The following is a 16,403-nucleotide window of genomic DNA, read 5'->3' on the forward strand; positions in this document are numbered from 1 at the left end:
GTCTTGGGGGCTGGGCAGAGAGTCCCTCCCCTGGTAGAGGGGCTGCATGGAGGCTGCAGAGGAGTCTCAAGGGCTGCGCGGAGGGTGCAGGGGGGTCTCCGGGGCTGCGCGGAGGGTACAGGGGGTTGCTGCCCTGTCTCTGGGCCTGGAGGGAAGGGCAGGTGAGAAGGAGCCAGTGAGGAGCGGATACCGACTCAGCCAGCAGCCCCTGTGAATGGGGAGCAACAGCTCACCCCCAGGGCACCCACGGGTGCTACACACACAGTTCTGCAGCTGTCACTTCCCGCCATCTCTGCCCGTCCAGGGACGCTGCAGTTGTAGGCCAGGGCTCAATGTCGGACTACAGTGGCTCCGAGGGCTGGGTAAAGCCAGCGGGAAGAAGAAGAGGTGCAAGCAGGAGACACCGCCTTGTGCAGGGCGCTGCCTCGGGGGCGGGCGGCATGGGGGAGCAGCGGTGCTGCACAGGGCATTGCGGGCTCGCTGCAGCCCTGGCAGGCCCTGGCTCGCCGTGCGCCACGTGTGACCTGCCTGAGTCAGGGGCTGAGCCCAGGGTCCCTGCTCGGGCATGGAGGAGGGGACGGAGCATGTAGAGCAGAGCTGGGGGTAGAACTCATCCCCACACGCCACAGGGAGCCCTGCGATTGCCTAGGGTGAGTGGGGCCGGGGGTAGAACTCATCCCCACGCCACAGGGAGCTCTGCGACTGTCTAGGGTGAGCGGGGCCGGGGGTAGAACTCATCCCCACGCCACAGGGAGCCCTGCGATTGTCTAGGGTGAGCGGGGCCGGGGGTAGAACTCATCCCCACGCCGCAGGGAGCTCTGCGATTGTCTAGGGTGAGCGGGGCCGGGGGTAGAACTCATCCCCACGCCACAGGGAGCCCTGCGATTGTCTAGGGTGAGCGGGGCCGGGGGTAGAACTCATCCCCACGCCACAGGGAGCTCTGCGATTGTCTAGGGTGAGCGGGGCCGGGGGTAGAACTCATCCCCACGCCACAGGGAGCCCTGCGATTGTCTAGGGTGAGCGGGGCCGGGGGTAGAACTCATCCCCACGCCACAGGGAGCTCTGCGATTGTCTAGGGTGAGCGGGGCTGGGGGTAGAACTCATCCCCACACGCCACAGGGAGCTCTGCGATTGTCTAGGGTGAGCGGGGCCGGGGTAGAACTCATCCCCACGCAACAGGGAGCCCTGCGATTGTCTAGTGTGAGCGGGGCCGGGGGTAGAACTCATCCCCACACGCCACAGGGAGCTCTGCGATTGTCTAGTGTGAACGGGGCCGGGGTAGAACTCATCCCCACGCAACAGGGAGCCCTGCGATTGTCTAGGGTGAGCGGGGCCGGGGGTAGAACTCATCCCCACGCCACAGGGAGCCCTGCGATTGTCTAGTGTGAGCGGGGCCGGGGTAGAACTCATCCCCATGCCACAGGGAGCTCTGCGATTGTCTAGGGTGAGCGGGGCCGGGGGTAGAACTCATCCCCACACGCCACAGGGAGCCCTGCGATTGTCTAGGGTGAGCGGGGCCGGGGGTAGAACTCACCCCACGCCACAGGGAGCCCTGCGATTGTCTAGTGTGAGCGGGGCCGGGGTAGAACTCACCCCACGCCACAGGGAGCTCTGTGATTGTCTAGGGTGAGCGGGGCCGGGGGTAGGACTCATCCCCACGCCACAGGGAGCCCTGCGATTGCCTAGTGTGAGCGGGGCCAGGGGTAGAACTCATCCCCACACCACAGGGAGCCCTGCGATTGTCTAGTGTGAGCGGGGCCAGGGGTAGAACTCATCCCCATGCCACAGGGAGCTCTGCGATTGTCTAGGGTGAGCGGGGCCGGGGTAGAACTCATCCCCACGCCACAGGGAGCTCTGCGATTGTCTAGGGTGAGTGGGGCCGGGGGTAGAACTCATCCCCACGCCACAGGGAGCCCTGCGATTGTCTAGTGTGAGCGGGGCCGGGGGTAGAACTCATCCCCACACGCCACAGGGAGCTCTGCGATTGTCTAGTGTGAGCGGGGCCGGGGGTAGAACTCATCCCCACGCCACAGGGAGCCCTGCGATTGTCTAGGGTGAGCGGGGCCGGGGGTAGAACTCATCCCCACGCCACAGGGAGCTCTGCGATTGTCTAGGGTAAGCGGGGCCAGGGGTAGAACTCATCCCCATGCCACAGGGAGCTCTGCGATGGTCTAGGGTGAGCGGGGCCGGGGGTAGAACTCATCCCCACGCCACAGGGAGCTCTGCGATTGTCTAGGGTGAGCGGGGCCGGCCCAGGCCACGCCCGGCCCACAAGAACAAGGGAGAACAGCTGCTAGCAAAGCAGCCAGTCTGCAGAGAAAACCTGTCAGGGATGGTGTGAGGAAGTGGGAATGTTCGTGCTGTGTTATGTGAATGCTGAGTGGGGAGTACTGACCTGGGAAGGTTGCAGGGGCATTGGGACGGCTGCCCTGGGTAAGGGAGGATACCTGAGCCTGTAACTTGAGACCTCAGGAGGGGGGTTGGAGGCCAGGTGACACCTCTCCAGGGACACTGGACAAAGGACACAATGGCTGGGGGAGGAGCCGGGAGGAGGCTGGAGGAAGTTTCAGTTTGGAGCTGGCTGGGAAATGGAGAGGGGCACCCTGACCAACAGGGCTGTGGCCTCCCTGGGGCCCCCAGCTGGACCGAAATGAGGGGTCCCGTTGTCTGTGCCTGCAAGGCCTGTCTTGGACTGTGTTCCTGTCGTCTAATAAACCTTCTGTGTCACTGCCTGGCTGAGAGTCCCGGTGAATCGCAGGAAGTGGGGGGTGCGAGGCCCAGACTCCCCCACACTCCGTAATGGACAGAGTATCCACCTCGGCCCTAGGGACATCGCCCCAGTTCTCAATTCCCCTCAGGGGTCAACAGTTACCCTGATTGCCAATCAGCTTTTCAATGGCCAGTGTGGGGGGCGGGAGCCCAGGCCTGTTCCCAGCTCACAGCCCCTAGGACAAGCGTGCCCCGTGGGTCTGTAGCGACCCCAGCCCCAGAGCCAAAGCATTGACCTCCCAGGGCAAATGAACATGGCACTGGGGAGCGGGAGACACGAGGACACCCCACCACCACTCAGCCCCCCGGTCCCCAGTCACCACCTAGACCAGACACCACTCAGCCCCCCCAGCCCAGACACCGCTCAGCCGCCCCCAGCCCAGAACCCAGACACCGCTCAGTCCCTGCCCCCCCAGACACCGCTCAGCCTGATGCTGCTCAGCCTCCCCACCCCCAAACCCAGACACCGCTCAGCCCCTGCCCCCCCCAGACCAGCCCCCCTGAGTCCCACCCAGCGCGGGTACCTGGGACCCACTCACTCCCCAGCCCAGAGGCTGAGCTTGCTGGACACGGGGCCCTGTGCCCAGCTCGCAGGGCCTCCAGGCCAGAGCTGCCCAGACAGGGCTCAGTGCTATAAAATCTGCAGCCCCGCCCTGCAGCTGGGCATCCCAGCCCCACTCAGCTCTCACAGGCTCTGTGGTGGCCCAGTGGGCCAGTCACCCCCAGCCAGAGTGGCCCAGGCTGCAGCCCAGGTAGCATCACTCACCGACTCCATACTTCTCCTTCTTGGTGGGCAGCCAAGGGGCCATTGCAGCGATGCGTCCGTCCCTGCGCGGTGTGGCAGCCAGTTCCTCCCGCTGAGCTGCCAGGGTCACGTGCGTCTCACCGGCTTGTGCAAACCTTCCTGGGCCACTTCCTCTAAGCACAGCTGGGCTCTGCACAGAGCCTGCAACCGGCCCCTTCTCCCCAGCCAGCTCTGAGCGCGCCCAACGCAGAGACCCAAGGGCTGTGGGACACCAGCGAGAGACGCCCCCCAGCGCCAAGGGCCAACAGAGCAGCCTGCTCCTGCGCTGAGTGCAACAGGGCACCGAGGGGCTCACTCTGGGGCCTTTCTCTGTTAGGCCAACAGAGCCGGCCCGGCACAGGGAGAGGGAGCCGGGCTCTGGTCCCGGAGCCCCACGGCGCCGGCCCGACACAGGGAGAGGGAGCCGGGCTCTGGTCCCGGAGCCCCACGGCGCCGGCCCGACACAGGGAGAGGGAGCCGGGCTCTGGCCCCGGAGCCCCACGGCGCCGGCCCGACACAGGGAGAGGGAGCCGGGCTCTGGTCCCGGAGCCCCACGGCGCCGGCCCGGCACAGGGAGAGGGAGCCGGGCTCTGGTCCCGGAGCCCCACGGCGCCGGCCCGGCACAGGGAGAGGGAGCCGGGCTCTGGTGCCGGAGCCCCACGGCGCCGGCCCGGCACAGGGAGAGGGAGCCGGGCTCTGGTGCCGGAGCCCCACGGCGCCGGCCCGGCACAGGGAGAGGGAGCCGGGCTCTGCTCCCGGAGCCCCACGGCGCCGGGCCGGCGCCGGGAGAGGGAGCAGGCCCGACACAGGGAGAGGGAGCCGGGCTCTGCTCCCAGAGCCCCACAGCGCCGGCCCAGCACAGGGAGCCAGGCTCTGCTCCCGGAGCCCCACGGTGCCGGCCCAGCACAGGGAGAGGGAGCCGGGCTCTGCTCCAGGAGCCCCACGGCGCTGGCCCGGCACAGGGAGAGGGAGCCGGGCTCTGCTCCCGGAGCCCCACAGCGCCGGCCCAGCACAGGGAGAGGGAGCCGGCCCGACAGAGGGAGAGGGAGCCGGGCTCTGGTCCTAGAGCCCCATGGCGCCGGCCTGGCACAGGGAGAGGGAGCCGGGCTCTGGTCCCAGAGCCCCACGGAGCCAGCCCAACGCAGGGAGAGAGACCTGGATTCTGGCCAAGGAATATTGCTGCTGAAGTTTCCTGTTCTCCCTGGAGCGTCTCTCGCTCTGGGGCTGATGCATGAGGATGCCCCTAGTGAGTTTCAGGCCGAAGAGAGTTTGCGGCGCCAGCGCTGGCATGGCTGTTCCTCTGCAGCTGTGGGGTGCTGAGCCAGGCCCTGGGCCGTCTGCAGACCCCTCAGCCCAAGCTTCGCTGCAGCCCCCCCTCCGCCCCCAGCTCCACCTGCTCCTCTCACAGCCAGCCTGACAGAGGGGCCTATTTGGGAGCAACATGGCGGGGGGAGGGTTTCCTGGTGCTGGCAAGGGGTCCGTTGTGCTCGGAGCCTCACAATACAAAGCCAACAGACCTCGGGCAGCGTTGCTGGATGGGCAGAGTGCAGCACCTCCCATGCGGGGTCTCATGCTCTGCTGTATGGGGCTGGGCATGTTCTCCACCTGGTCCCAGCAGGGCTCTGACTCCCGGTGGCTGAGGGTCCCTCCCCATGGGCACCTGGGAAGGGTTCCTGGCTCTGTCTGATGCTGTTACTAGCCATTGCCATTCTGCACAGTGGGATCCTCCTCAATTCCACAATGCCCTGGGCCACCTCTCAGCAGCTGGTGAGAGATCTGGTGTGGGAGGAGTGGAATGGGTGACAAGGGGACTGGAACTGTGTGATTCTGAAACCCCCTTTCCCTGCCCTGCTCAACCAGGCAGCAGTCTCCTGCCCCCAGGGACTGGCACCCCTAAGGAGGAAAGGGCCCCTGGGCCAGCCAAGCCCCTGCCTGTGGCCTAAGGTAATAGGATTCTCTTGTGAGCATAACCCATTGCAGAACTCGCTCTCTGCGCACGTGTGCACATGGGTTGGGGGGGCTATATTAATGCAGAGGAATAAAGGGGCCCTGTAGAAGGGTGGGACCGGGGCTCAACACTCCCTGAGGGTGGAGGGGAGCCACACCGGCTCGCCCCATGCTGTCGGCCCGGTCCCTTGGCTTCAGGGTTGAGGCAACAACGCCGAGTCGCTGGGGAGTTCGGGCCTTCCTTTGCAAGGCTGAGCAGCAATAGTCGGGCTTGCCGGGTTAACAGGCTCAGGCCCTCAGGCAGGGCTGAGCAGCAATCAGTGAGTTTATAAGCTGGGCCCTGGAACGGGGCAGGGCCCCAAGCAGCTCAAGCTCAGGCCTCTCAGCCAGGCTGAGCAAACACAGTGGCAGCTTGTACAGCCCAAGCCTGGGCTCAGGGCAGGGCAACAAACACAGCTACAGGTCAGGCCCTCGAGCAGGGGCTGACCAGCAAGGTAACCGGTACAAAAGGTCTCCTCAGGCCAGGGGGAAGGGGAGTCTGCCACGCCTGGAAGGGTGGCAGGGGGGACGCAGGCCCTCCCACTCCACTGCGTCCCAGCCCGGAGCCCTAGTAGCGGCTAACACCACTGACGGTCAGTGGGGATCCTGACCACAACACACTGACATCGGCTCAGGTGAATCTGCAGCCTGACTGGGTCGGCTGCCCCCGGGCACTTCCAATCTCCCCCTCACTGGGTACCTGCCATCCGCCGGTGCCATCCGGTGGGTCCCAGAGCATGGGCTCCCCAGGATACCAGGCATCGGGAACTCCAGGGAACTCCAGGCCACTCCTCTGTGTACCGGGTGTAGGGTGGCTCAGGCAGCTCATCTAGATGCCGGGCGCCAGAAGCTCAGGCAGCTCCTCCGGGCACCGGGCACGACAGGCCAGCGCTCCTCCGGGCACCGGGCACGGGGCATGGCAGGCCAGCGCTCCTCTGGGCACCGGGCATGGGGCATGGCAGGCCAGCGCTCCTCTGGGCACCGGGCATGAGGCATGGCAGGCCAGCGCTCCTCTGGGCACCGGGCATGGGGCATGGCAGGCCAGCGCTCCTCCGGGTACCGGGCACGGGGCGGAACAGGCCAGCGCTCCTCCGGGCACCGGGCACGGGGCATGGCAGGCCAGCGCTCCTCTGGGCACCGGGCATGGGGCATGGCAGGCCAGCGCTCCTCTGGGCACCGGGCATGAGGCACGGCAAGCCAGCGCTCCTCCGGGTACCGGGCACGGGGCATGGCAGGCCAGCGCTCCTCTGGGCACCGGGCATGGGGCACGGCAGGCCAGCGCTCCTCTGGACACGGGGCACGGCAGGCCAGCGCTCCTCCGGGCACCGGGCACGGGGCACGGCAGGCCAGCGCTCCTCCGGGTACCGGGCACGGGGCACGGCAGGCCAGCGCTCCTCCGGGTACCGGGCACGGGGCGGGGCAGGCCAGCGCTCCTCCGGGTACCGGGCACGGGGCATGGCAGGCCAGCGCTCCTCCGGGTACCGGGCACGGGGCATGGCAGGCCAGCGCTCCTCCGGGTACCGGGCACGGCAGGCCAGCGCTCCTCCGGATACCGGGCACAGCAGGCCAGCGCTCCTCCGGGCACCGGGCACCGGGCACAGCAGGCCAGCGCTCCTCCGGGCACCGGGCACGGGGCACGGCAGGCCAGCGCTCCTCTGGGTACCGGGCACAGGGCGGGGCAGGCCAGCGCTCCTCCGGGCACCGGGCATGGGGCAGGGCAGGCCAGCGCTCCTCTGGGTACCGGGCACGGGGTGGGGCAGGCCAGCGCTCCTCCGGATACCGGGCACGGGGCGGAACAGGCCAGCGCTCCTCCGGGCACCGGGCACGGGGCGGGGCAGGCCAGCGCTCCTCCGGGCACCGGGCACGGCAGGCCAGCGCTCCTCCGGGCACCGGGCACGGAGCACGGCAGGCCAGCGCTCCTCTGGGTACCGGGCACGGGGCGGGGCAGGCCAGCGCTCCTCCGGGCACCGGGCATGGCAGGCCAGCGCTCCTCCGGGCACCGGGCACGGGGCACGGCAGGCCAGCGCTCCTCCGGGCACTGGGCACGGGGGCGGGGCAGGCCAGCGCTCCTCCGGATACCGGGCACGGCAGGCCAGCGCTCCTCTGGGTCCGGGCACGGGGCGGGGCAGGCCAGCGCTCCTCCGGGTACCGGGCACGGGGCAGGGCAGGCCAGCGCTCCTCGGGGTACCGGGCACGGGGCGGGGCAGGCCAGCGCTCCTCCGGGTACCGGGCACGGGGCGGGGCAGGCCAGCGCTCCTCCGGGTACCGGGCACGGGGCAGGCCAGCGCTCCTCCGGGCACCGGGCACGGAGCACGGCAGGCCAGCGCTCCTCTGGGTACCGGGCACGGGGCGGGGCAGGCCAGCGCTCCTCCGGGCACCGGGCATGGCAGGCCAGCGCTCCTCCGGGCACCGGGCACGGGGCACGGCAGGCCAGCGCTCCTCGGGGTACCGGGCACGGGGCGGGGCAGGCCAGCGCTCCTCCGGGTACCGGGCACGGGGCGGGGCAGGCCAGCGCTCCTCCGGGCACCGGGCATGGCAGGCCAGCGCTCCTCCGGGCACCGGGCACGGAGCACGGCAGGCCAGCGCTCCTCTGGGTACCGGGCACGGGGCGGGGCAGGCCAGCGCTCCTCCGGGCACCGGGCATGGCAGGCCAGCGCTCCTCCGGGCACCGGGCACGGGGCACGGCAGGCCAGCGCTCCTCCGGGCACCGGGCACGGGGCGGGGCAGGCCAGCGCTCCTCCGGGTACCGGGCACGGGGCATGGCAGGCCAGCGCTCCTCCGGGTACCGGGCACGGGGCGGGGCAGGCCAGCGCTCCTCCGGGTACCTGGCACGGCAGGCCAGCGCTCCTCCGGGTACCGGGCACGGGGCATGGCAGGCCAGCACTCCTCCGGGTACCGGGCACGGGGCATGGCAGGCCAGCGCTCCTCCGGGTACCGGGCATGGCAGGCCAGCGCTCCTCCGGGTACCGGGCACGGCAGACCAGCGCTCCTCCGGGCACCGGGCACAGCAGGCCAGCGCTCCTCCGGGCACCGGGCACGGGGCACGGCAGGCCAGCGCTCCTCTGGGTACCGGGCACGGGGCGGGGCAGGCCAGCGCTCCTCCGGGTACCGGGCACGGGGCGGGGCAGGCCAGCGCTCCTCCGGGCACCGGGCATGGGGCAGGGCAGGCCAGCGCTCCTCTGGGTACCGGGCACGGGGCGGGGCAGGCCAGTGCTCCTCCGGGTACCGGGCACAGGGCGGGGCAGGCCAGCGCTCCTCCGGGCACCGGGCACGGGGCGGGGCAGGCCAGCGCTCCTCCGGGCACCGGGCACGGCAGGCCAGCGCTCCTCCGGGCACCGGGCACGGGGCATGGCAGGCCAGCGATCCTCCGGGCACCGGGCACGGCAGGCCAGCACTCCTCCGGGCACCGGGCACGGGGCACGGCAGGCCAGCGCTCCTCCGGGCACCGGGCACGGGGCGGGGCAGGCCAGCGCTCCTCCGGGTACCGGGCACGGCAGGCCAGCGCTCCTCCGGGCACCGGGCACGGGGCATGGCAGGCCAGCGCTCCTCCGGGTACCGGGCACGGGGCGGGGCAGGCCAGCGCTCCTCCGGGTACCGGGCATGGGGCGGGGCAGACCAGCGCTCCTCCGGACACGGGGCACCGGGCACAGCAGGCCAGCACTCCTCCGGGTACCGGGCACGGGGCGGGGCAGGCCAGCGCTCCTCCGGGCACCGGGCACCGGGCACAGCAGGCCAGCACTCCTCCGGGTACGGGGCATGGGGCAGGACAGGCCAGCGCTCCTCCGGGTACCGGGCACGGGGCATGGCAGGCCAGCGCTCCTCCGGGCACCGGGCACGGCAGGCCAGCGCTCCTCCGGGTACGGGGCACGGGGCATGGCAGGCCAGCGCTCCTCCGGGTACCGGGCACGGCAGGCCAGCGCTCCTCCGGGTACGGGGCACGGGGCATGGCAGGCCAGCGCTCCTCCGGGCACCGGGCACGGGGCGGGGCAGGCCAGCGCTCCTCCGGGTACGGGGCACGGGGCATGGCAGGCCAGCGCTCCTCCGGGTACGGGGCACGGGGCGGGGCAGGCCAGCGCTCCTCCGGGCACCGGGCACGGGGCGGGGCAGGCCAGCGCTCCTCCGGGTACGGGGTAGCAGCAGGCCAGCGCTCCTCTGGGCACCGGGCACGGGGCGGGGCAGGCCAGCGCTCCTCCGGGTACCGGGCACGGGGGGGGGCAGGCCAGCGCTCCTCCGGACACGGGGCACCGGGCACAGCAGGCCAGCACTCCTCCGGGTACCGGGCACGGGGCGGGGCAGGCCAGCGCTCCTCCGGGCACCGGGCACCGGGCACAGCAGGCCAGCTCTCCTCCGGGTACAGGGCATGGGGCAGGACAGGCCAGCGCTCCTCCGGGTACCGGGCACGGGGCGGGGCAGGCCAGCGCTCCTCCGGGTACCGGGCACGGCAGGCCAGCGCTCCTCCGGGTACCGGCACGGCAGGCCAACGCTCCTCCGGGTACGGGGCACGGGGCATGGCAGGCCAGCGCTCCTCCGGGCACCGGGCACGGCAGGCCAGCGCTCCTCCGGGTACGGGGCACGGGGCACGGCAGGCCAGCGCTCCTCCGGGTACCGGGCACGGCAGGCCAGCGCTCCTCCGGGCACCGGGCACGGGGCGGGTCAGGCCAGCGCTCCTCCGGGTACGGGGCACGGGGCGGGGCAGGCCAGCGCTCCTCTGGGTACGGGGCACGGGGCGGGGCAGGCCAGCGCTCCTCCGGGTACCGGGCACGGGGCAGGTCAGGCCAGCGCTCCTCCGGGCACCGGGCACGGGGCGGGGCAGGCCAGCGCTCCTCCGGGCACCGGGCACGGAGCAGGTCAGGCCAGCGCTCCTCCGGGCACCGGGCACGGGGCGGGGCAGGCCAGCGCTCCTCCGGGTACGGGGCACCGGGCACGGGGCAGGCCAGCGCTCCTCCGGGTACGGGGCAAGACAGGCCAGCGCTCCTCCGGGCACCGGGCACGGCAGGCCAGCGCTCCTCCGGGTACGGGGCACGGGGCACGGCAGGCCAGCGCTCCTCCGGGTACCGGGCACGGCAGGCCAGCGCTCCTCCGGGCACCGGGCACGGGGCGGGTCAGGCCAGCGCTCCTCCGGGTACGGGGCACGGGGCGGGGCAGGCCAGCGCTCCTCTGGGTACGGGGCACGGGGCGGGGCAGGCCAGCGCTCCTCCGGGTACCGGGCACGGGGCAGGACAGGCCAGCGCTCCTCCGGGCACCGGGCACGGGGCGGGGCAGGCCAGCGCTCCTCCGGGCACCGGGCACGGAGCAGGTCAGGCCAGCGCTCCTCCGGGCACCGGGCACGGGGCGGGGCAGGCCAGCGCTCCTCCGGGTACGGGGCACCGGGCACGGGGCAGGCCAGCGCTCCTCCGGGTACGGGGCAAGACAGGCCAGCGCTCCTCCGGGCACCGGGCACGGGGCGGGGCAGGCCCGCGCTCCTCTGGGTACGGGGCACGGGGCGGGGCAGGCCAGCGCTCCTCCGGGTATGGGGCACGGGGCGGGGCAGGCCAGCGCTCCTCCGGGTACCGGGCACGGGGCGGGGCAGGCCAGCGCTCCTCCGGGTACGGGGCACTAGGCACGGGGCAGGCCAGCGCTCCTCCGGGTACGGGGCAGGACAGGCCAGCGCTCCTCCGGGCACCGGGCACGGGGCGGGGCAGGCCAGCGGTCCTCCGGGTACGGGGCACGGGGCGGGGCAGGCCAGCGCTCCTCCGGGTACCGGGCATGGGGCGGGGCAGGCCAGCGCTCCTCCGGGTACGGGGCAGGACAGGCCAGCGCTCCTCCGGGCACCGGGCACGGGGCGGGGCAGGCCAGCGCTCCTCCGGGTACCGGGCACGGGACAGGACAGGGCAGCGCGCCTCCGGGTACCGGGCACGGGGCGGGGCAGGCCAGCGCTCCTCAGGGTACGGGGCAGGACAGGCCAGCGCTCCTCCGGGCACCGGGCACGGGGCAGGTCAGGCCAGCGCTCCTCCGGGTACCGGGCACGGGGCGGGACAGGCCAGCGCTCCTCCGGGTACGGGGCAGGACAGGCCAGCGCTCCTCCGGGCACCGGGCACGGGGCGGGGCAGGCCAGCGCTCCTCCGGGTACCGGGCACGGGGCGGGACAGGCCAGCGCTCCTCCGGGCACCGGGCACGGGGCGGGGCAGGCCAGCGCTCCTCCGGGTATCGGGCACGGGGCGGGACAGGCCAGCGCTCCTCCGGGCACCGGGCACCGGGCACAGCAGGCCAGCACTCCTCCGGGTACGGGGCATGGGGCAGGACAGGCCAGCGCTCCTCCGGGTACCGGGCACGGGGCATGGCAGGCCAGCGCTCCTCCGGGCACCGGGCACGGCAGGCCAGCGCTCCTCCGGGTACGGGGCACGGGGCATGGCAGGCCAGCGCTCCTCCGGGTACCGGGCACGGCAGGCCAGCGCTCCTCCGGGTACCGGGCACGGCAGGCCAGCGCTCCTCCGGGTACGGGGCACGGGGCATGGCAGGCCAGCGCTCCTCCGGGCACCAGGCACGGGGCGGGGCAGGCCAGCGCTCCTCCGGGTACGGGGCACGGGGCATGGCAGGCCAGCGCTCCTCCGGGTACGGGGCACGGGGCGGGGCAGGCCAGCGCTCCTCCGGGCACCGGGCACGGGGCGGGGCAGGCCAGCGCTCCTCCGGGTACGGGGTAGCAGCAGGCCAGCGCTCCTCTGGGCACCGGGCACGGGGCGGGGCAGGCCAGGGCTCCACCGGGTACCGGGCACGGGGCGGGGCAGGCCAGCGCTCCTCCGGACACGGGGCACCGGGCACAGCAGGCCAGCACTCCTCCGGGTACCGGGCACGGGGCGGGGCAGGCCAGCGCTCCTCCGGGCACCGGGCACCGGGCACAGCAGGCCAGCACTCCTCCGGGTACAGGGCATGGGGCAGGACAGGCCAGCGCTCCTCCGGGTACCGGGCACGGGGCGGGGCAGGCCAGCGCTCCTCCGGGTACCGGGCACGGCAGGCCAGCGCTCCTCCGGGTACGGGGCACGGGGCATGGCAGGCCAGCGCTCCTCCGGGCACCGGGCACGGCAGGCCAGCGCTCCTCCGGGCACCGGGCACGGGGCGGGTCAGGCCAGCGCTCCTCCGGGTACGGGGCACGGGGCGGGGCAGGCCAGCGCTCCTCCGGGTACGGGGCACGGGGCGGGGCAGGCCAGCGCTCCTCCGGGTACCGGGCACGGGGCAGGACAGGCCAGCGCTCCTCCGGGCACCGGGCACGGGGCGGGGCAGGCCAGCGCTCCTCCGGGCACCGGGCACGGAGCAGGTCAGGCCAGCGCTCCGCCGGGCACCGGGCACGGGGCGGAGCAAGCCAGCGCTCCTCCGGGTACGGGGCACCGGGCACGGGGCAGGCCAGCGCTCCTCCGGGTACGGGGCAAGACAGGCCAGCGCTCCTCCGGGCACCGGGCACGGGGCGGGGCAGGCCCGCGCTCCTCCGGGTACGGGGCACGGGGCGGGGCAGGCCAGCGCTCCTCCGGGTATGGGGCACGGGGCGGGGCAGGCCAGCGCTCCTCCGGGTACCGGGCACGGGGCGGGGCAGGCCAGCGCTCCTCCGGGTACGGGGCACTAGGCACGGGGCAGGCCAGCGCTCCTCCGGGTACGGGGCAGGACAGGCCAGCGCTCCTCCGGGCACCGGGCACGGGGCGGGGCAGGCCAGCGGTCCTCCGGGTACGGGGCACGGGGCGGGGCAGGCCAGCGCTCCTCCAGGTACCGGGCATGGGGCGGGGCAGGCCAGCGCTCCTCCGGGTACGGGGCAGGACAGGCCAGCGCTCCTCCGGGCACCGGGCACGGGGCGGGGCAGGCCAGCGCTCCTCCGGGTACCGGGCACGGGACAGGACAGGGCAGCGCGCCTCCGGGTACCGGGCACGGGGCGGGGCAGGCCAGCGCTCCTCAGGGTACGGGGCAGGACAGGCCAGCGCTCCTCCGGGCACCGGGCACGGGGCAGGTCAGGCCAGCGCTCCTCTGGGTACCGGGCACAGGGCGGGACAGGCCAGCGCTCCTCCGGGTACGGGGCAGGACAGGCCAGCGCTCCTCCGGGCACCGGGCACGGGGCGGGGCAGGCCAGCGCTCCTCCGGGTACCGGGCACGGGGCGGGGCAGGCCAGCGCTCCTCCGGGTACCGGGCACGGGGCGGGACAGGCCAGCGCTCCTCCGGGCACCGGGCACGGGGCGGGGCAGGCCAGCGCTCCTCCGGGTATCGGGCACGGGGCGGGACAGGCCAGCGCTCCTCCGGGCACCGGGCACGGGGCGGGGCAGGCCAGCGCTCCTCCGGGTACGGGGCAGGACAGGCCAGCGCTCCTCCGGGTACGGGGCAGGACAGGCCAGCGCTCCTCCGGGCACCGGGCACGGGGAGGGGCAGGCCAGCGCTCCTCCGGGCACCGGGCATGGGGCAGGACAGGCCAGCGCTCCTCCGGGTACGGGGCAGGACAGGCCAGCGCTCCTCCGGGCACCGGGCACGGGGCGGGGCAGGGCAGCGCTCCTCCGGGTACGGGGCACGGGGCGGGGCAGGCCAGCGCTCGTCCGGGTACCGGGCACGGGGCGGGGCAGGCCAGCGCTCCTCCGGGTACGGGGCAGGACAGGCCAGCGCTCCTCCGGGCACCGGGCACGGGGCGGGGCAGGCCAGCGCTCCTCCGGGTACCAGGCACGGGACAGGACAGGGCAGCGCGCCTCCGGGTACCGGGCACGGGGCGGGGCAGGCCAGCGCTCCTCCGGGTACCGGGCAGGAGAGGCCAGCGCTCCTCCGGGCACCGGGCACGGGGCGGGGCAGGCCAGCGCTCCTCCGGTTACCGGGCACGGGGCGGGACAGGCCAGCGCTCCTCCGGGTATGGGGCAGGACAGGCCAGCGCTCCTCCGGGTACCGGGCACGGGGCGGGACAGGCCAGCGCTCCTCCGGGGACGGGGCAGGACAGGCCAGCGCTCCTCCGGGCACCGGGCACGGGGCGGGGCAGGCCAGCGCTCCTCCGGGTATGGGGCAGGACAGGGCAGCGCTCCTCCGGGTACCGGGCACGGGGCGGGACAAGCCAGCGCTCCTCCGGGTACGGGGCAGGACAGGCCAGCGCTCCTCCGGGCACCGGGCACGGGGCGGGGCAGGCCAGCGCTCCTCCGGGTACGGGGCAGGACAGGCCAGCGCTCCTCCGGGCACCGGGCACGGGGCGGGGCAGGCCAGCGCTCCTCCGGGCACCAGGCACGGGGCAGGGCAGGCCAGCGCTCCTCCGGGTACCGGGCACGGGGCGGGGCAGGCCAGCGCTCCTCCGGGTACCGGGCACGGGGCGGGGCAGGCCAGCGCTCCTCCGGGCACCGGGCACGGGGCGGGGCAGGCCAGCGCTCCTCCGGGTACCGGGCACAGGGCGGGACAGGCCAGCGCTCCTCCGGGTACGGGGCAGGACAGGCCAGCGCTCCTCCGGGCACCGGGCACGGGGCGGGGCAGGCCAGCGCTCCTCCGGGTACAGGGCAGGACAGGCCAGCGCTCCTCCGGGCACCGGGCACGAGGCGGGGCAGGCCAGCGCTCCTCCGGGCACCGGGCATGGGGCAGGACAGGCCAGCGCTCCTCCGGGCACCGAGCATGGGGCGGGGCAGGCCAGCGCTCCTCCGGGTACCGGGCACGGGGCAGGCTGGGCCCAGCGGGAACTCAGGCACCAGCATCTGTCCTCTCTGGCAGCCTCCCACCAACTGAGCCCCAGGGCCGGGCTTTTATACTTCCTGTCCCGCTCCTTGACTTCCAGGGGGCGGGGACAGGTGGGGGTGGCTCCGCCCACTGCCGTGCCTGTTCTGGCTTGTCCCCCCCAGGCGCTGCGGGGAGTGAGGCTTTAAACAACGTTAAACAAGGTTTGGGGCTCAGCAGACAACGGCCTCCTCCTGCTTAGTCCATGGCAAACACACCATTAAACGCCCTTTTAACCTTTAGTGAAAGATACACAAAAGAAGCAAGAATGATCAAAGCTTTTGAAATATAAACTAAGCAGCAAGACTTTCATCTTAATGTAAGCAGGGTCAGCACCAGCTTCTCCCTGACATCTAGTGAGGAGCCTTCAGGAGCATAGGCGGCGAGTTCCACACCCACGTGGTGCTTGGGCACCAGCAATATTCACAGCCGGGGACTAGCTCCACCAAAATCTGGGGCCGGGGCACCCCCCGGCCCCATTGTGTGCCCCTCCCCCAGTATCCTGTGGCCTCAACTTGCTGCCCCCGCCCCCCACTCGGCATTCCCCGGACCAAGGAGCAGAGCCTCCCTGTCTTGGTCTCCCCTATGCTGCTTCCCTGCAGCAACTGCTGCCGTGGGGTACTAGTGCCCCCCTCCTCACCAGCTAGGGCAGACTTGACTGAGAGCCTGCCATTCCCCCTCAAACTCTTCCCTTTTGCAGAGGACCCCCACCCCCCCACCCACAGTCACTGCTCCTGCCCCATGCTGAGCAAGGATGCAGTCCCATCGCTCACTCCCAGTAAGGCTACAGTCAGGGACAACAGCAGGGAAGGAGGTGCACACAGCACCCACCATGGGGGAGGTGAAGGAGATTTCTGGACCTGAGAGGGGCCCTAGGAGCACATGCAGTGACTGGGTGCTGCTGGGGGGGCAGGAAAGGGGGGCTCCTCCCCCAGACCTTGCTGCTGCTGGCAGGGAAAGGGCTGGCGGGGAGTCCTCCTCTCTGGCCCCTGTCCTGGAGCAGCCTGCCTGCACCCCAAACTCATCCCCAGCCCTGCCCCACCCCAGAGCCCACACCTCCAGTCAGAGCCCTCACCCCTACACACACCTTCAACCCTCTGCCCGAGCCCTGAGCCCCTCCAGCACCCCAAACACTTTATCCCCAGTCCCAGCCCGAGCCCTCATCCCACACACTCCTACT

General features: G+C 72.7%; 1 protein-coding gene across 1 annotated transcript in view; it reads right to left on the reverse strand.

The window, feature by feature from the left end:
- Nucleotides 1–3,618, reverse strand: part of LOC115643208 (dedicator of cytokinesis protein 2-like) — a 298,187-nt gene extending 294,569 nt beyond the window's left edge. The window contains exon 1 of the mRNA XM_030547079.1: nt 3,536–3,618. Within this exon, the coding sequence (XP_030402939.1) occupies nt 3,536–3,578 (43 nt within the window). The 5' untranslated portion in view covers nt 3,579–3,618. The remainder of the gene's footprint in view (nt 1–3,535) is intronic.
- Nucleotides 3,619–16,403: the final 12,785 nt, after the last annotated feature.

Source organism: Gopherus evgoodei, unplaced genomic scaffold (genome assembly GCF_007399415.2).
Source record: "Gopherus evgoodei ecotype Sinaloan lineage unplaced genomic scaffold, rGopEvg1_v1.p scaffold_52_arrow_ctg1, whole genome shotgun sequence".
NCBI lineage: Eukaryota > Metazoa > Chordata > Testudines > Testudinidae > Gopherus > Gopherus evgoodei.